This window comes from Pipistrellus kuhlii, unplaced genomic scaffold (genome assembly GCF_014108245.1).
Source record: "Pipistrellus kuhlii isolate mPipKuh1 unplaced genomic scaffold, mPipKuh1.p scaffold_m20_p_5, whole genome shotgun sequence".
Classification (NCBI taxonomy): Eukaryota; Metazoa; Chordata; class Mammalia; order Chiroptera; family Vespertilionidae; genus Pipistrellus; species Pipistrellus kuhlii.
Window position 1 is genome coordinate 4,294,441 of NW_023425551.1, and position 13,452 is coordinate 4,307,892.

At 42.4% G+C, this 13,452-nt stretch overlaps 1 protein-coding gene across 3 annotated transcripts in view; it reads left to right on the plus strand.

Annotated features, from left to right (window-relative positions):
• The window catches only part of SYNE1 (spectrin repeat containing nuclear envelope protein 1), a 373,726-nt gene that overhangs the window by 193,088 nt on the left and 167,186 nt on the right, over positions 1–13,452 (plus strand). For all 3 annotated transcript variants that reach the window (XM_036414424.2, XM_036414425.2, XM_045573412.1), the window contains 8 exons: positions 567–739; positions 2,484–2,637; positions 3,465–3,608; positions 5,042–5,206; positions 9,823–10,140; positions 11,150–11,305; positions 11,487–11,657; positions 12,286–12,612. In XM_036414424.2, the coding sequence (XP_036270317.1) occupies positions 567–739; positions 2,484–2,637; positions 3,465–3,608; positions 5,042–5,206; positions 9,823–10,140; positions 11,150–11,305; positions 11,487–11,657; positions 12,286–12,612 (1,608 nt within the window). The remainder of the gene's footprint in view (positions 1–566; positions 740–2,483; positions 2,638–3,464; positions 3,609–5,041; positions 5,207–9,822; positions 10,141–11,149; positions 11,306–11,486; positions 11,658–12,285; positions 12,613–13,452) is intronic.

Genomic DNA, 13,452 nt, shown 5'->3' on the forward strand with positions numbered 1-13,452 from the left:
ATTAAGCATGCTAGAGTTTATTACAGATTCGAATCCGGGCTCAAACCTTGGCTGACGCAGCAGCCGGCAAACACCCAGGTGAGAGCCCTGATGGAGGGGCAGTCCCTCCTCTTATACCTCCCTTCCCATTCCACTGCTGGTAAGTCACTCCTGATTGATCCCTCAGAACAAGGAACTGGCCCTATCTCTTGGGCCCGCTAGATTGACTGTCACATGGTTTGTCACACCCTGGTTAGCCCCTCAGGACAAAGAACTGGCCTTATCTCTTAGGCTAGGCCTGCTGTCACAGTCACACCAGTCTCTAGACAGTCTCCACTTTCCATCTTGGTTATCAGGGTTCTCTCCAGAAAGTCTTCAGTTGATTATTCTATATATATATTGGTCCTAGGAGCATGTCTGTGGAGCATCCACTTACTCCACTGCCATGTTTTCTATCTCATTTCCAGCCATTTCTAATCTCTATCTATTTCATTTCTATCTCATTTCTAATCTCTATCTCTGAAATATTTAAGGCCAGAAATGTTAAACATGCCAATGACAAATGACTTCCATGTTTACTTTTACAGTCTCTATTATCAGAGAAACAGGAGAAGGAGATCCAGATGAAAATGATCGTGACCAGAGGGGAATCCGTCCTGCAGAGCACGGCTCCTGAAGGCATCCCTGCTCTTCAGCAGCAGCTGCAGAGTGTGAAGGATTTGTGGGCTTCCCTTCTGTCTGCAGCCATCCGTTGCAAAAGGTAAGAGAAACTAAAGCTCACTACTGCAAAGCCGTGGCTGAACGATCAGTGTCATCACTGTGTTCCTGGGGCAGGCTGGCTTGCTGTCTGTTTCTCTCTTTCCCTCCTTCTCTCCCTCCCTTCCTCCCTCCTTCCCTTTTCTTTTTTCTTATTAGAATAGAAGAAACTGGCAGGTACAATCTTGCATTTAGGTCATTTGCAATACTATGCCTTGTGTACTATAACTACAGGGTTAGCTTATTGCTGTCACTGCTTAAGAAGGCGAAGGTAGATAAATGTTTCATCATGTAAAGATATATTAGTTAAAATCCAGTAGTTTCTTTGGGAGATCAGCCAGTAGGGGGTGGGAAAGAGATGATGAGGGACAGACAGCCAATAAAGGCGTGGGGCAGCTGGAACTGAATCCTGCCCAGCAGTGCTAAGAGCCAGAGAAGAACATGTGTCTCAGAGTTGCCCTGCCCAAGAACAGGGCAGCTGGAGAACCTATATATATAAAAGCCTAAGCAACCATCGCAACCAAACTGACAATCGAACAGGCTGTGTGGAGCCCATAGGGGACGGAAGCAGTTGAGACAACCAGGCCAGCAGAAGGGGACAGTTGGGGGAAACCAGGCTGGCAGGGGGGACAGTAAGGGGTGACCAGGCTCGCAGGGGGAGCAGTTAGGATTGACCAGGCAGGCGGGAGTGGCAGTTGGTGGAGACCAGGCCAGCAGGGGGGGCAGTTAGGATGATCAGTCAGGTGAACAGTTTGGAGACAGTGGTCCCAGATTGTGAGAGGGATATCTGACTGCCCTGGATCGGGCCTAAACTGCAGTCGGACATCCCCCGAGGGGTCCCAGATTGGAGAGGATGCAGGCTGGGCTGAGGGGACCCCCCTGCCCCTGTACATGAATTTTGTGCACTGGGCTTCTAGTTTGCAAATAAAATTCCAGGTGTCAGGAGGGCAGTTGCAGGCTGCAGGGGCAACAATCCCTGGCCCTTCTTACTTATATAGAAAGAAAGCCCTGAAGCTGAGAGGCCACAGGGACCAGAGTGTGCCCTCTGACCCAGAGGGCATGGAGCAGGCGAGAAGTCTATGGTCAGTGTGCTGCAGTGTGTGGCCCAGGGTACACCTGGGTTAACTACAAAGCACCCAAAGCAGAGCAATAAAATGAGGCACAAATGATCAAGGGAGTTAAAATATAATCCCCACATTGAGAGGAGGAAGTACTTAAATTATATAAGAGAAACAATTAGGTTTTAATCATTAGATTAATTCAGGAAATGTTACCCTACTTTCCCACTGTAATTCTCTGATTTTAAATCTCACGTTAGATATTACCATGCTTGTTCTTGCTCAGTTTTTCCTTCTTTTATTAATTCCTTTTCCTTCTCCCCTGAATGTCCTGCTCACATTGATGGAGTTAAGTACTGGTTCTCTCCCTGCCGGAGTCTTGCTTGGCTCCATAAAAAGTCTCACTCACTGGGGGGATCCCGCCCAGCTGTGCCCTAAAGCTTCTTCCAGCATCTCCTGTGACTGGAGTATTGACTCCAGGTTTTATATCAAGCCCCACTTTCTGCCTAGGGACTTGAACTCAACTGTCCTTGGCCTCCTGAAACTGTAGGCCAGGTACCCAGCTTTGATAAGCCAGCCCAAGCCTACCTCTTCCTGATTGCCCTGTGCACTTGCTGCGGGTGGGGTGGCCAGGGCAGACACTACCCCAGCTTCTCTGTACAGACTGTTGTCCTTCCACATGCCTTTCAGTCAACTGGAAGGGGCTCTCTCTAAGTGGACGAGTTACCAGGATGACATCCGGCAGTTCTCCAGCTGGATGGACAGTGTGGAAGCCAGCTTGAATGAACTGGAAAGGCCGTGCGCAGAACTGCGCGAGAAGACAGCTGCTCTCGGGAAAGCCAAGGTGGGCGCTGGATTTCTCATTCCATTTGTTCTCTGGGGGGCTTCTTCAGAATGCCTCTGTCATGCAAACATTGTGATCACTTGGCTAGTGAGATCGGGCTTTCCACAGACAGGAATTATTTGGGGCTTGTGCTATCATTTCAAATGGCTTCTGGAGCTAGATTTTTGTTTGTGGGTGAAAAGTTTCTCTTCCAAGAAAATCTCGATGACCTGTGTTTTATGATACAGATTATTTAAAATTTGGCAACTTGTAATATCTTTAGATTACTCATTATTAGGAAATAAAATGCTTTATTTTTACCACTTTTGTATTTCTACTTTCATGTACTTTTCATAATGCTTGTATTAGTACAGTACTACATGTAAAATTTTTTAAATAGATAAGTACATACATAAATATTGGGGTATGTTCCTAAATCTTTTTTATAGATAATAGTATTACAACAATAACACACATATAGAGATGGGTAGATCTATCTATGTACAAATGGATAACCTGAGATCACTTGTCAAATATACAGTTAGATATCTTATTATTACCCGACTAGCATGGTTCAATGGTTGAGCATCAATCTTTGAACCTGAAAGTTGCAGTTCAATTCCCAGTTAGGGTATATGTCCAGGTCTGAGCTCAATCTCCATGGGGTGCATGCAGGAGGCAACCATTCAGCGATTCTCTCTCATCATTGATGTTTCCTTCTCTCTCTTCCTCATCCTTCCTCTCTAATATCAATAAAAAAATATATTTAAAGTATACTAATATTATCAGTACCACTGATATGATGGTATATGTGGTAACACCTTCATTATGTTTTAAATATTCTCTAGTTATTAAACGAAGAAGTGCTGAGTCACAGCAGCTTGCTGGAAACCATTGAAGTCAAAGGAGCTGGCATGAGGGAGCACTATGTCACCCAGTTAGAGCTCCAGGATCTGCAGGAACGATACAGAGCCATCAGAGAGAGAGCCAAGGTATGGCTAACCTGTAACCGGACGCACTCACTGGGGTGGGAATGTTTGGGTCTGTTCTTACTTACAGACTCATTTACTTTTGGAAATTATGGACTTGTGGAAGCAGATAGAAGAAAATTATATAGCAGACAGCAAAATAATTTTTAATACTTTAAAACACTAGGGGGAAAAAACCTATCAAATAAAGTTACTAGCCTTAACAAGTTTGGCTCAGTGAATAGAGCATCGACTTGTGGACTCAAGGGTCCCAGGTTTGATTCCAGTCAAGGGCACATCCCCAGTAGGGGGTGTGCAGGAGGCAGCTGATTGATGTTTCTCTCTCATAGTTGTTTCTAAATTCTCCCTCTCTCTTCATCTCAGTAAAAAGTCAATAAAATATATTTTTTTAAAAGTTACTAAAAAAAATGTTTCTCAAATAAGAATTCCTAGATATTTATCAACTTAAGAAAAATTTGGCCTGGCCATCATGGCTCAATGGTTGAGCGTTGACTTATGAACCAGAAGGTCCTGGTTCGATTCCCGGTCAGGCCACATGCTTGGGTTGCAGGCTTGATCCCCAGTGTGGGGTGTGCAGGAGGAAGCTGATCAATGACTCTCTCCATCATTGATGTTTCTATTTCTCTCCCTCTGCCTTCCTCTCTGAAATCAATAAAAATATATTTTTTTAAAAAGAAAAATTTTGAACAGCATTGTAATATTTATAAATGCTTTAGTGTGGCTGGTACTGAGAGTTTTCTAAAGCAGGGAATCTGCATCAATAATATCGTTCTTCATTAGGCCTTACACATAAAATAAAAGTAACTTTTCAAAGCACATCCTACTTTATTAGATAAAATACATGGAAAAATCAGTCCACAGTTAGTTTAAATTCTTACTTAAAATAATAAATAAGAATTTCAGTTTTCATAAGCAAAAGTGTATTATTTTTTTAATATTTTTACTGATTTCAGAGAGGAAGAGAGAGGGAGAGAGATCGAAACATCAGTGATGAGAGAGATTCACTGATTGGCTGCCTTCTGCACACCCTCTACTCAGGATCCAACTCGAAACGCGGGCATGTGCCCTTGACTGGAATCGAACTCGGAACCCTTCAGTCCACAGGCTGACACTCTATCCCCTCAGCTAACCCAACTAGGGCGTATTTTTGTGACAAGTAAAGTTAATTCTTTTTTTTCTTTTCTTTTTTTGTGGCATGTTGATGCTACCATTCCTAAGGAGTTCAGAGATCAGAAAGTTAATAAAGTGATCTTTAAAACTTTTAATCCTCATATTATCTTTAAATATTTTAATATAAATCTTAAAAGTTCATTCTTCTAGAAAACCATATTCCAATGATCTAATAGTCATAATTTTCTAAAATTCCAACAAAGAATTCTTACTGTACATTGAATCTGCATGTAATATTCTATTCCCATCTTAAATGCTAATGACAGGAAGCAGTAACAAAGTCTGAAAAACTAGTTCGCCTGCACCAAGAGTATCAGAGAGACCTCAAGGCATTTGAAGCTTGGCTGGAGCAAGAACAAGAAAAGCTGGAACGATACTCAGTTCTTGAAGGTGATACCCATACTCATGAAACCACATTGCGAGATCTTCAGGTAAGGTTTGCTTTATCTTAAAACAAATCACTTTCATTCTGAAAACGGAATTATTCTTTTAAGCAATGAGAAGTTGTCATGACCTTGAATTCTATACCTAGATGATACTTATTAAATGACACTCTAGTAAAGTCTGATCTAGAACATCCTGGGACCTCAGTAGTATATGCTAGTTGACATTATGTAGCAGGTGACTTAAACTTGCCAAGACTAGGACTGGAAGAATTTGTTCAGCTGTGATGGTGGCCTCTGGCAGAGATTGCTAGTGGTCTAACTCAGTGGTTGGCAAACTCATTAGTCAACAGAGCTAAATATCAACAGTACAATGATTGACATTTCTTTTGAGAGACAAGTTTTTTAAACTTAAACTTATTCTAATGCCATTTCTTCAAAATAGACTTACCCAAGCCATGGTATTTTGTGGAAGAGCCACACTCAAGGGGCCATAGAGCTGGATGTGGCTCAAGAGCAGCAGTTTGCTGACCACTAACTTAAAGTGTTGACTGGCCCACCTACCCATTGTTTCTTAAAGGATTCATTTAGATATGGTACACCACATCTGGAACCAATAGAATGTGATACTTTTTAAAGTCAAACTAGTGGCACCATCTGGTTTCAACCAAAATCTCCATTGCTGAGGATTTAGGTTCAAGGTCAGGGTCCTAGAAGAATAAGTTAGAGGAGCTCGAGAAAGTGCTGGTGCAAGGGGTGAGATGGCAGGCCTAGTGGGAAAGTGGCCCTATCCACTTAACTTATTTACTAATCAGTCTTCATTGAATATCTAATATAGTACAGACACTTGGCTGGCTGCTGCAGGTAAAAAATATTAAAATATTATTGCTGCCTTCAAGGAACTATAATCTAGGAAGAAAAGCAGACTCATTGGTAGAACATTATAAACAACATGATGAGGGCAGCAATAAAGTAAAGCTGGAATCTCGTGGGAGCATCAGAGAGGCTGTTACTCTTACCCAGAGAGATAAGGAGGGATTGGGAGGTTCTCAAGAAGGGCCACTAAGCATGCACAGTGGAGAATGAAAGGCCAATGAGACAACTCCATACCCTGTCTTTATTGTGTTGGGAATTACTGGCATGCTGTCAGCCCTTGTCAGAATTGATTCAGGATTGGGCAAGATGTACCTACAGCTTGTACAGGTAGAAAAGGCAGGGACTGAGATGGTTATTACTGGCATTGAAAATTCCTGGCTATTTCGCCAGTGGCATGGCTCTATGGTTGAGCATCAACCTATGAACCAGGAGGTCACAGTTCAATTCCAAGGCAGGGCCACGTGCCCGGGTTGCAGGCTCCATTCCACATGTGGGGCATGCAGGAGGTAGGCAATTAATGATTCTATCTCTCATCATTCATGTTTCTCTCTCTCTCCTTCTCCTTTTCTCTGAATTCAATAAAAACATATTTTTAATTAATTAATTGAATTAAATTCCTGGCTATTTCAAGAGGTCTCAGGGAGTGTCATAGGAACACAAGGTTGGGATTAGGAAGTTTAGACTCTTATCCTTGGTGAGACCTGACGGAGTGACTTTAGGCAAGAGGAAACTTCTTTGATTCTGTTTTCTTCCATAGAGTTGTTATGTGCGATGGGGTGGAAATACTTAAATGGTGTTTCATTCATGAAATAAATACATAGTAGAAGTCATAGTTTCATTCATTTATGTAAGGATCTCATCCATTCTGTTTTTTTTTTAAATATATTTTTATTGATTTTTTACAGAGAGGAAAGGAAAGAGATAGATAGAAACATCGATGAGAGAGAAACATCAACCAGCTGCCTCCTGCACACTCCCCACAGGGGATGTGCCTGCAACCAAGGTACATGCCCTTGACCAGAATCGAACCCGGGACCCTTCAGTCCACAGACCGATGCTCTACCACTGCCAAACTGGTTTAGGCTCATCCATTCTGTTTTTAACGTAGTAGGATAGTCAGTCTGCCAGGTTTAGCTGGCGTCATTTATTTTCGGAGAGCTGACTGTATTTGTGCTGAATAACCCCTCTCTGCACTTCTCTCCAGACACTTGGCAAAGGCAAACGCTGAGCTCTTTAGGCTTCTGGGTGGGAACGGGGCCAGTAAGTTCCTCACCAGCAGATGCTTCTCTCGTTCTGGTGAGAAGCAAGTGTTTCCCTTCAGTCAACAGTAAGGTGTCCCAAACCCAGCTCCAACCTCTCAGTTCGCCATGCATTCATTCTTACATTGTCTTATCCTGAGTCATCACAAATGTCCAAAAGGAGATAAGGTGACAGTGGCAGGAAAAGGAGGTGGAGGATTGTGATGTTCGAACTGTCCACCAGACCGTCTTCAGGATCTTGATGTCCCATACCATAACCCGCACAGTGGCATGGGCTCAGCTGGCGGTATGGACCAAATACACAAACTTTTGTATAAGCTGAAGGCCATTAGGACATACAGATTTTTAAATGATCAGACTGTATTTTCCCCCTCAGAATGAAGACTTAAGATATGGACCATATAAGAATTTATATAACACATGCCCTGACAGGTTTGACTCAGTGTATAGAGCTTAGGCCTGTGGACTCAAGGGTCCCAGGTTCGATTCTGGTCAAGGGTGTGTATCTTGGTTGCGGGAACATCCCCAGGGGGGGGTGTGCAGGAGGCAGCTGATGGATGATTCTCTCTGTAAAAAATCAATAAAATACATTAAAAAAAAAAAAGAATTTATATAACACAGCGATGATTTGTATAATAGCAAAAACAGTTATAAAATATGGAAAGAGTGATATGTTGGGAAGATTAATAACGTAAGGTAAGAATGCATAAATGACAGCCTAGAGCCATGTGTCTATATTTAAAATAAATTTTTACTGGAACACAGCTACACCCATTCATTTATAAACCATCTCTTGCTACTTTGGAGCTACGATGGCAGAGATTGTATGTCCCATAAAACCTGAAATATTTACTATCCTGCCCTTTCCTAAGAAAGCTTGCCAGCTCCTAAATTAAAGGAGATTAAAAGTACAAAATTAATGTTTCAAATATTTTAAGAACTTTGGAATTAAATGTCTCTGTGTGTGGATGTTTTGATTAATATTTTACCATCGACGATGTGTTCATATTACAACTTTCTTGAAGTGAGATCTTATCTGGGGAAAAATTTATCCATTCATTTCTACCAAACAGGAATAAAAGTAGCTATTAGCAATTTCAAATGGTTTGAACTGCTATGAAATTTTTTATGTAACGCTGTATGTTAACTAAATATGTCGGCACTTTTAACACACATGGTGAGTTTTGCCGTGGCACCTTTCAGCTTTAGCTGATCAGATCAAGTAACAGTGTTGATTCTTGAATGATAAGAAATACAAGTATATAATATTGTCTTGCCAGTATCTTAAAATATATATATATACATATACATATACATATACATATACATATACATATATAAAATTGATTTCTATATATATATATAATATATATATATATATGATTTTATATATATATATATAAAATTGATTTCAGAGAGGAAGGGAGAGGAGGAGAGAGAGATATCAATGATGAGAGAGAATCATTGATCAGCTGCCTCCTGCACATCCCCCATTGGGAACTGAGCCCGAAACCCAGGCATGTGCCCTTGACCAGAATCAAACTTGGGACCCTTCAGTCCACAGGCTGACGCCCTATCCTAGGGGTGTCGAACTCAATCAGAGAAGGGGCCAAAATCTAAAATCCAGCCTAAATCGCGGGCTGAATGGTTTACTGAACAGTCATAAACTGTCATTGTGATGGAAACGCAGCGGAGTGCAGTGATGACAGCGCGGTGCGGGCCACATTGCAAGGCCTGGCGGGACGGATTTGGCCCGCGGGCCTTGTGTTTGACACATGTGCCCTATCCACTGAGCCAAACCAGCTAGGGCTTGCCAGTATCTTTTAAAATATTAGATTTTTAAAATAAATTATAGTTTATGCTCTTCGGGAGTTGGTTCATAGGGAACTGGCAGGGTAATGAACACTTGGGGCTTATGATTTGGTGGAGGAAAATGTATTTGCACCTGGAGCATTCCATTGGCAGGTGTGACCCCTCTGTCTCCCAGGTTTGTCCGCCCTGTCACCCTCGGGGCCAACTTTTCTTGGCCAACACACTCCCTAGAGCTCAGACTTGGCAGAGTGTCTCTTCTCAGGAAAAAGAAGGCCCATTGTTCCTGTCCCAACCAGAACTGATTTCCTTCAATATCAAAGCAAGAGGCCTTAGGCTTTTTAAACAGATTAGGAGCCATCAAAGACCTAGGTTCTTCTTTTAAACAAAAGCCCTTTAATCACAAGTGTTTTTGCTTAAAAACTGAAAAGTCAAATTCCAGAAACTCTAAGATGATTGAGATAAATATTTCTAGGTGTGTGCTGTGTGTGTGTGTGTGTGTGTGTGTGTGTGTGTGTGCATATGTTGATTATTTTAATAGGAGATCTTTGCAGATCTTTCTCCGGACGTGGGAAATAATATCTGGTGTTAGGTACATGCTGTTTTATATAAGACAGAATAAAACCGTTCTTTTCTCACGAGAAGTCCCAATGGCACAGCTGGCTGGGGTGAGGCTCAACCAGCTGTGCAGGTGTGCAATGGGAATACCTCTCCCCGCAGGAGCTGCAGGTGCACTGCGCGGAGGGCCAGGCGCTGCTGAACGGGGTGCTGCACGCCCGGGAGGAGGTGATCCCCTCGGGACTCCCCCAGACCGAGGACCGGGCTTTGGAGTCCCTCCGGCAGGAGTGGCAGGCTCACCAGCAGAGGCTGTCCGAGACCCGGACGCAGTTCAATAACGTCCTCAACAAGCTGAGGCTGATGGAGCAGAAGTTCCAGCAGGTGGATGGGTGGCTGAGCGCGCTGGAGGAGAAAGTGAGTCTCAGGACCGGTCGCCAGTCCAGCCGGGTGGCCAAGGAGACGCAGCTACATCAGATGAAGGTAAATGCGTGCAAGTGCCTGGTCTTGCTCAAAGTAACAGGTGCTTTGCAGAGTGGGTTTCCTTAAGATATTTAGTCATTTCCTTTCCGTCCAAGGTTTAGATTTTGCAAAATCTTCTGCTTGACAAGAAAGTTAACATAAATTACAATGGAGCATTCTCATATCAATGATGAATAGAGTCCTAAATGAGTCTTTAATGAAATATAACTTAATGAAGTATTTTGTATCTGCTCCTTATGCCTTATTACCATGCTTTGTAAAGACATATAAATGCTAGTATTACAATCCAGGTAAATTGATGGTTCTGATATGAAACTATTCCAATATAGTGCATTGATAATACTTGGTTTTTAGTTTATTTCTGATTTTTATGCAAATCTGGTACATGTGATCAAAATAATACTTATGCCTTCTGGATTTCTTTTGTTATTCATCTATTTTAAAATGCATCTAAGTACAACAGAAGATATAACAACGTATGCCACTCTGCTTTAACAATTTTGAACGGAAGTGGAATATATACAGAGAAGTACTTAAATTCAGAGAATAGCTTTTATCATGTTATTATATATTTCATGAAACTTACATATGACACATTTTCAAAATTACATCTCAGAATAAATATATTCTAAACATGCAGTGGAGTCATTTCTGATTAACACAGTTGTATCTATATACAATTTTATATATATTTTTTAACTAAAGTGTAATACACACAGAAAAGTGCCTAAATCAAGAGTGTGTAGTTTTGAGCACATTGTTGTAAGTACACTTTTTTTTGTAAGTACACTTCTTAATGAAGGTTACGTACATATTTTCAAAATTACATCTTAGAATAAATATATTCTAAACATATAGTAGAGTCATTTCTGATTAATACAGTTGTGTCTCTATCCAGTGTTAGATATTATTTGAACTGGAATCATTTCCTATTAAGAAGGTCCCTCTATTTGTCTTCCTCAACAATGCTCAATAATAACCTTTCCCTGCCATGCTGGTGTCCTTTCAGAAGTGGCAGGAAGAGATCGCAGCCTACAGAGACGAGGTGGAGGACGTGGGAGCCAGGGCCCAGGAGATCCTGGATGAGCGGCGAGTGAGCAGCCGGCTGGGCTGCCAGGCCACCCAGCTGACGTCCAGATACCAGGCCCTTCTCCTCCAAGTGCTGGTGAGCGCGGGCCCCGCTGCTGGGTGCTGGGTGCTGGGTGCTGGGTGCTGGCCAGCACACTTCGCAGGCCACTGTGCTCCTCCTCCCACACCTTACCTTCCGGGGAAGATGCATACTTATCACGAAAGGCACTGGAGTGGGTCTGTAACTCACAGTTCCCTTTCGTTTCTTGTTTTCAAAGGAACAAATAAAACTCCTGGAGGAAGAGATCCAGAGTGTGGAGGAAGCCGAGTCATCGCTCAGCTCCTATTCTCATTGGTACAGCTCTACTCATAAGAACTTCAAGAATGTGGCTGCCAAAATTGATAAAGTAGATAAAGCCATGATGGGGAAAAAGATGAAGACATTGGAGGTAGGCATGGCAACGTCACACGTCTTCCAACCTGTCTCCTTTCACTGAGTTGCTCCTTCTCCTGGGTTAATGTTGGGAGACATGCGCTCATCCCTGCCCATCCCTGCCAGGTGTGATGGGCGGTCCTTGACTCATCATGTCACTTAAATGCTAAGTTCTTATCTCTTTAAGGCCCAAAGCAGACTTCCATTTAATGGTGATGTGTTCTGACCTGAACGACTTGGCTGCTCACAAAATTCTTAACTAAATTTCAAGACCAGAAATTTATCTCAAAATGGATGGCACCATGCGTTAACAGCTTTAACTCAGATCTTTAGGAATATTACTGAGGATAGGATAGACACCCAGTCCTGTCTCCAGGCACTGATTTGGATATGATCTATTGATTAAGACATTCTAAAACCGATATTGATGTAAATAAAAGAGGATTCCTGATTCCTGGCGGGTTAAAATTAGTTAGAATCTCCATACACTTTTTTTAAAGGGCCATCGTGGATGTGAGAATGGGGTTTGTACATCTTTTCTTTAAAAGGAATGGAATAAGGTTAAAATGCCCATGTTACAATGAAATCCAAGTCGCTTTTCCTTGTATTGACTCAGTATTGGCTTCCTGGTCACTCTTCCTCAGGGTCTGCTCAAAGACATGGAGAAAGGTCACGGTCTGCTGAAGTCGGCCCGTGAGAAGGGAGAGAGGGCTCTGGCGTACCTGGACGACAGCGAGGCAGACAGTTTAAGAAGCGAGATCCATGGGCACGTGGAGCAGTTGAACGAGCTGACCAGCACCGTTCGGAAGGAGCACGTGACCCTGGAGAAAGGCCTTCATTTAGCAAAGGAATTCTCAGATAAATATAAAGCACTTACTCAGTGGATCGCCGAATACCAAGAAATCTTGCACGTTCCTGAGGAGCCCAAAATGGAATTATATGAGAAAAAGGCTCAGTTATCTAAGTACAAGGTAGTGTGTTGTTACTGACAGTTGCAGGAGTTGCTATGGGGACTGAATAGAGTGGGTGGGAGAGGATTCCTGTGTTTCCCTTAGTGGGAGGTGGAAAATATCAGTAATGTGTCTGTTCTACTGGGGGGTGGGGGGGAGAGGAGACGGAGATTTTTGTGTCCAGATACACTACATAAAAGTTCTATTTCCATCCGGGAACCATATTTGCCTGTTACGCAAAGGTTGAATCAATGAGTAGAGAGCTATTCTCACAGTGTGATTCAGGTAGAGCGATCCTCCAGATGAATCTTCCTGTGTCCAGATCTCACACCTGTAGATTTCATCTGTTTCGTGTAGAGTCTTCCCTTCACCTTTGGGTACCCAAGGCCTATAAGCTGCTCTCCAGTTAATTTAAAATGAGATACCATATTGGTAATACAACAATTTCTACTTCACCAACTTTAATTAGACATCTTAGAAATTAATCTTCCAAAGAACAAATGGTGGTGTAAATATAGCTAGCTATATAGGATATAGAGATAGTTCACCTATCTTAATTTTTGAAACAATGATGAAGTCTATATGTGGAATAATTTATGTTCACAATTTGACCGTTTAAATAAACAATAGTCTTTAAGAACTGTCAGATGACTCACATCAAAAGTTCCCCTGCCAAGCTTTGTCCTCCTCCAGCCAATATGTCATCATTGACTTTTCTATGGAGTCAGACAGCGCGTCATTGAACCACTGAGTTCTCTGTATGATTAAATAGTGCTGCGAGCCAGGACAGCAGACTGGCAGCTGCAACTTGTCTCCCTGACTTTACATGCCCCTCAAGCTGCAGTCGACTTCAGGAACTCA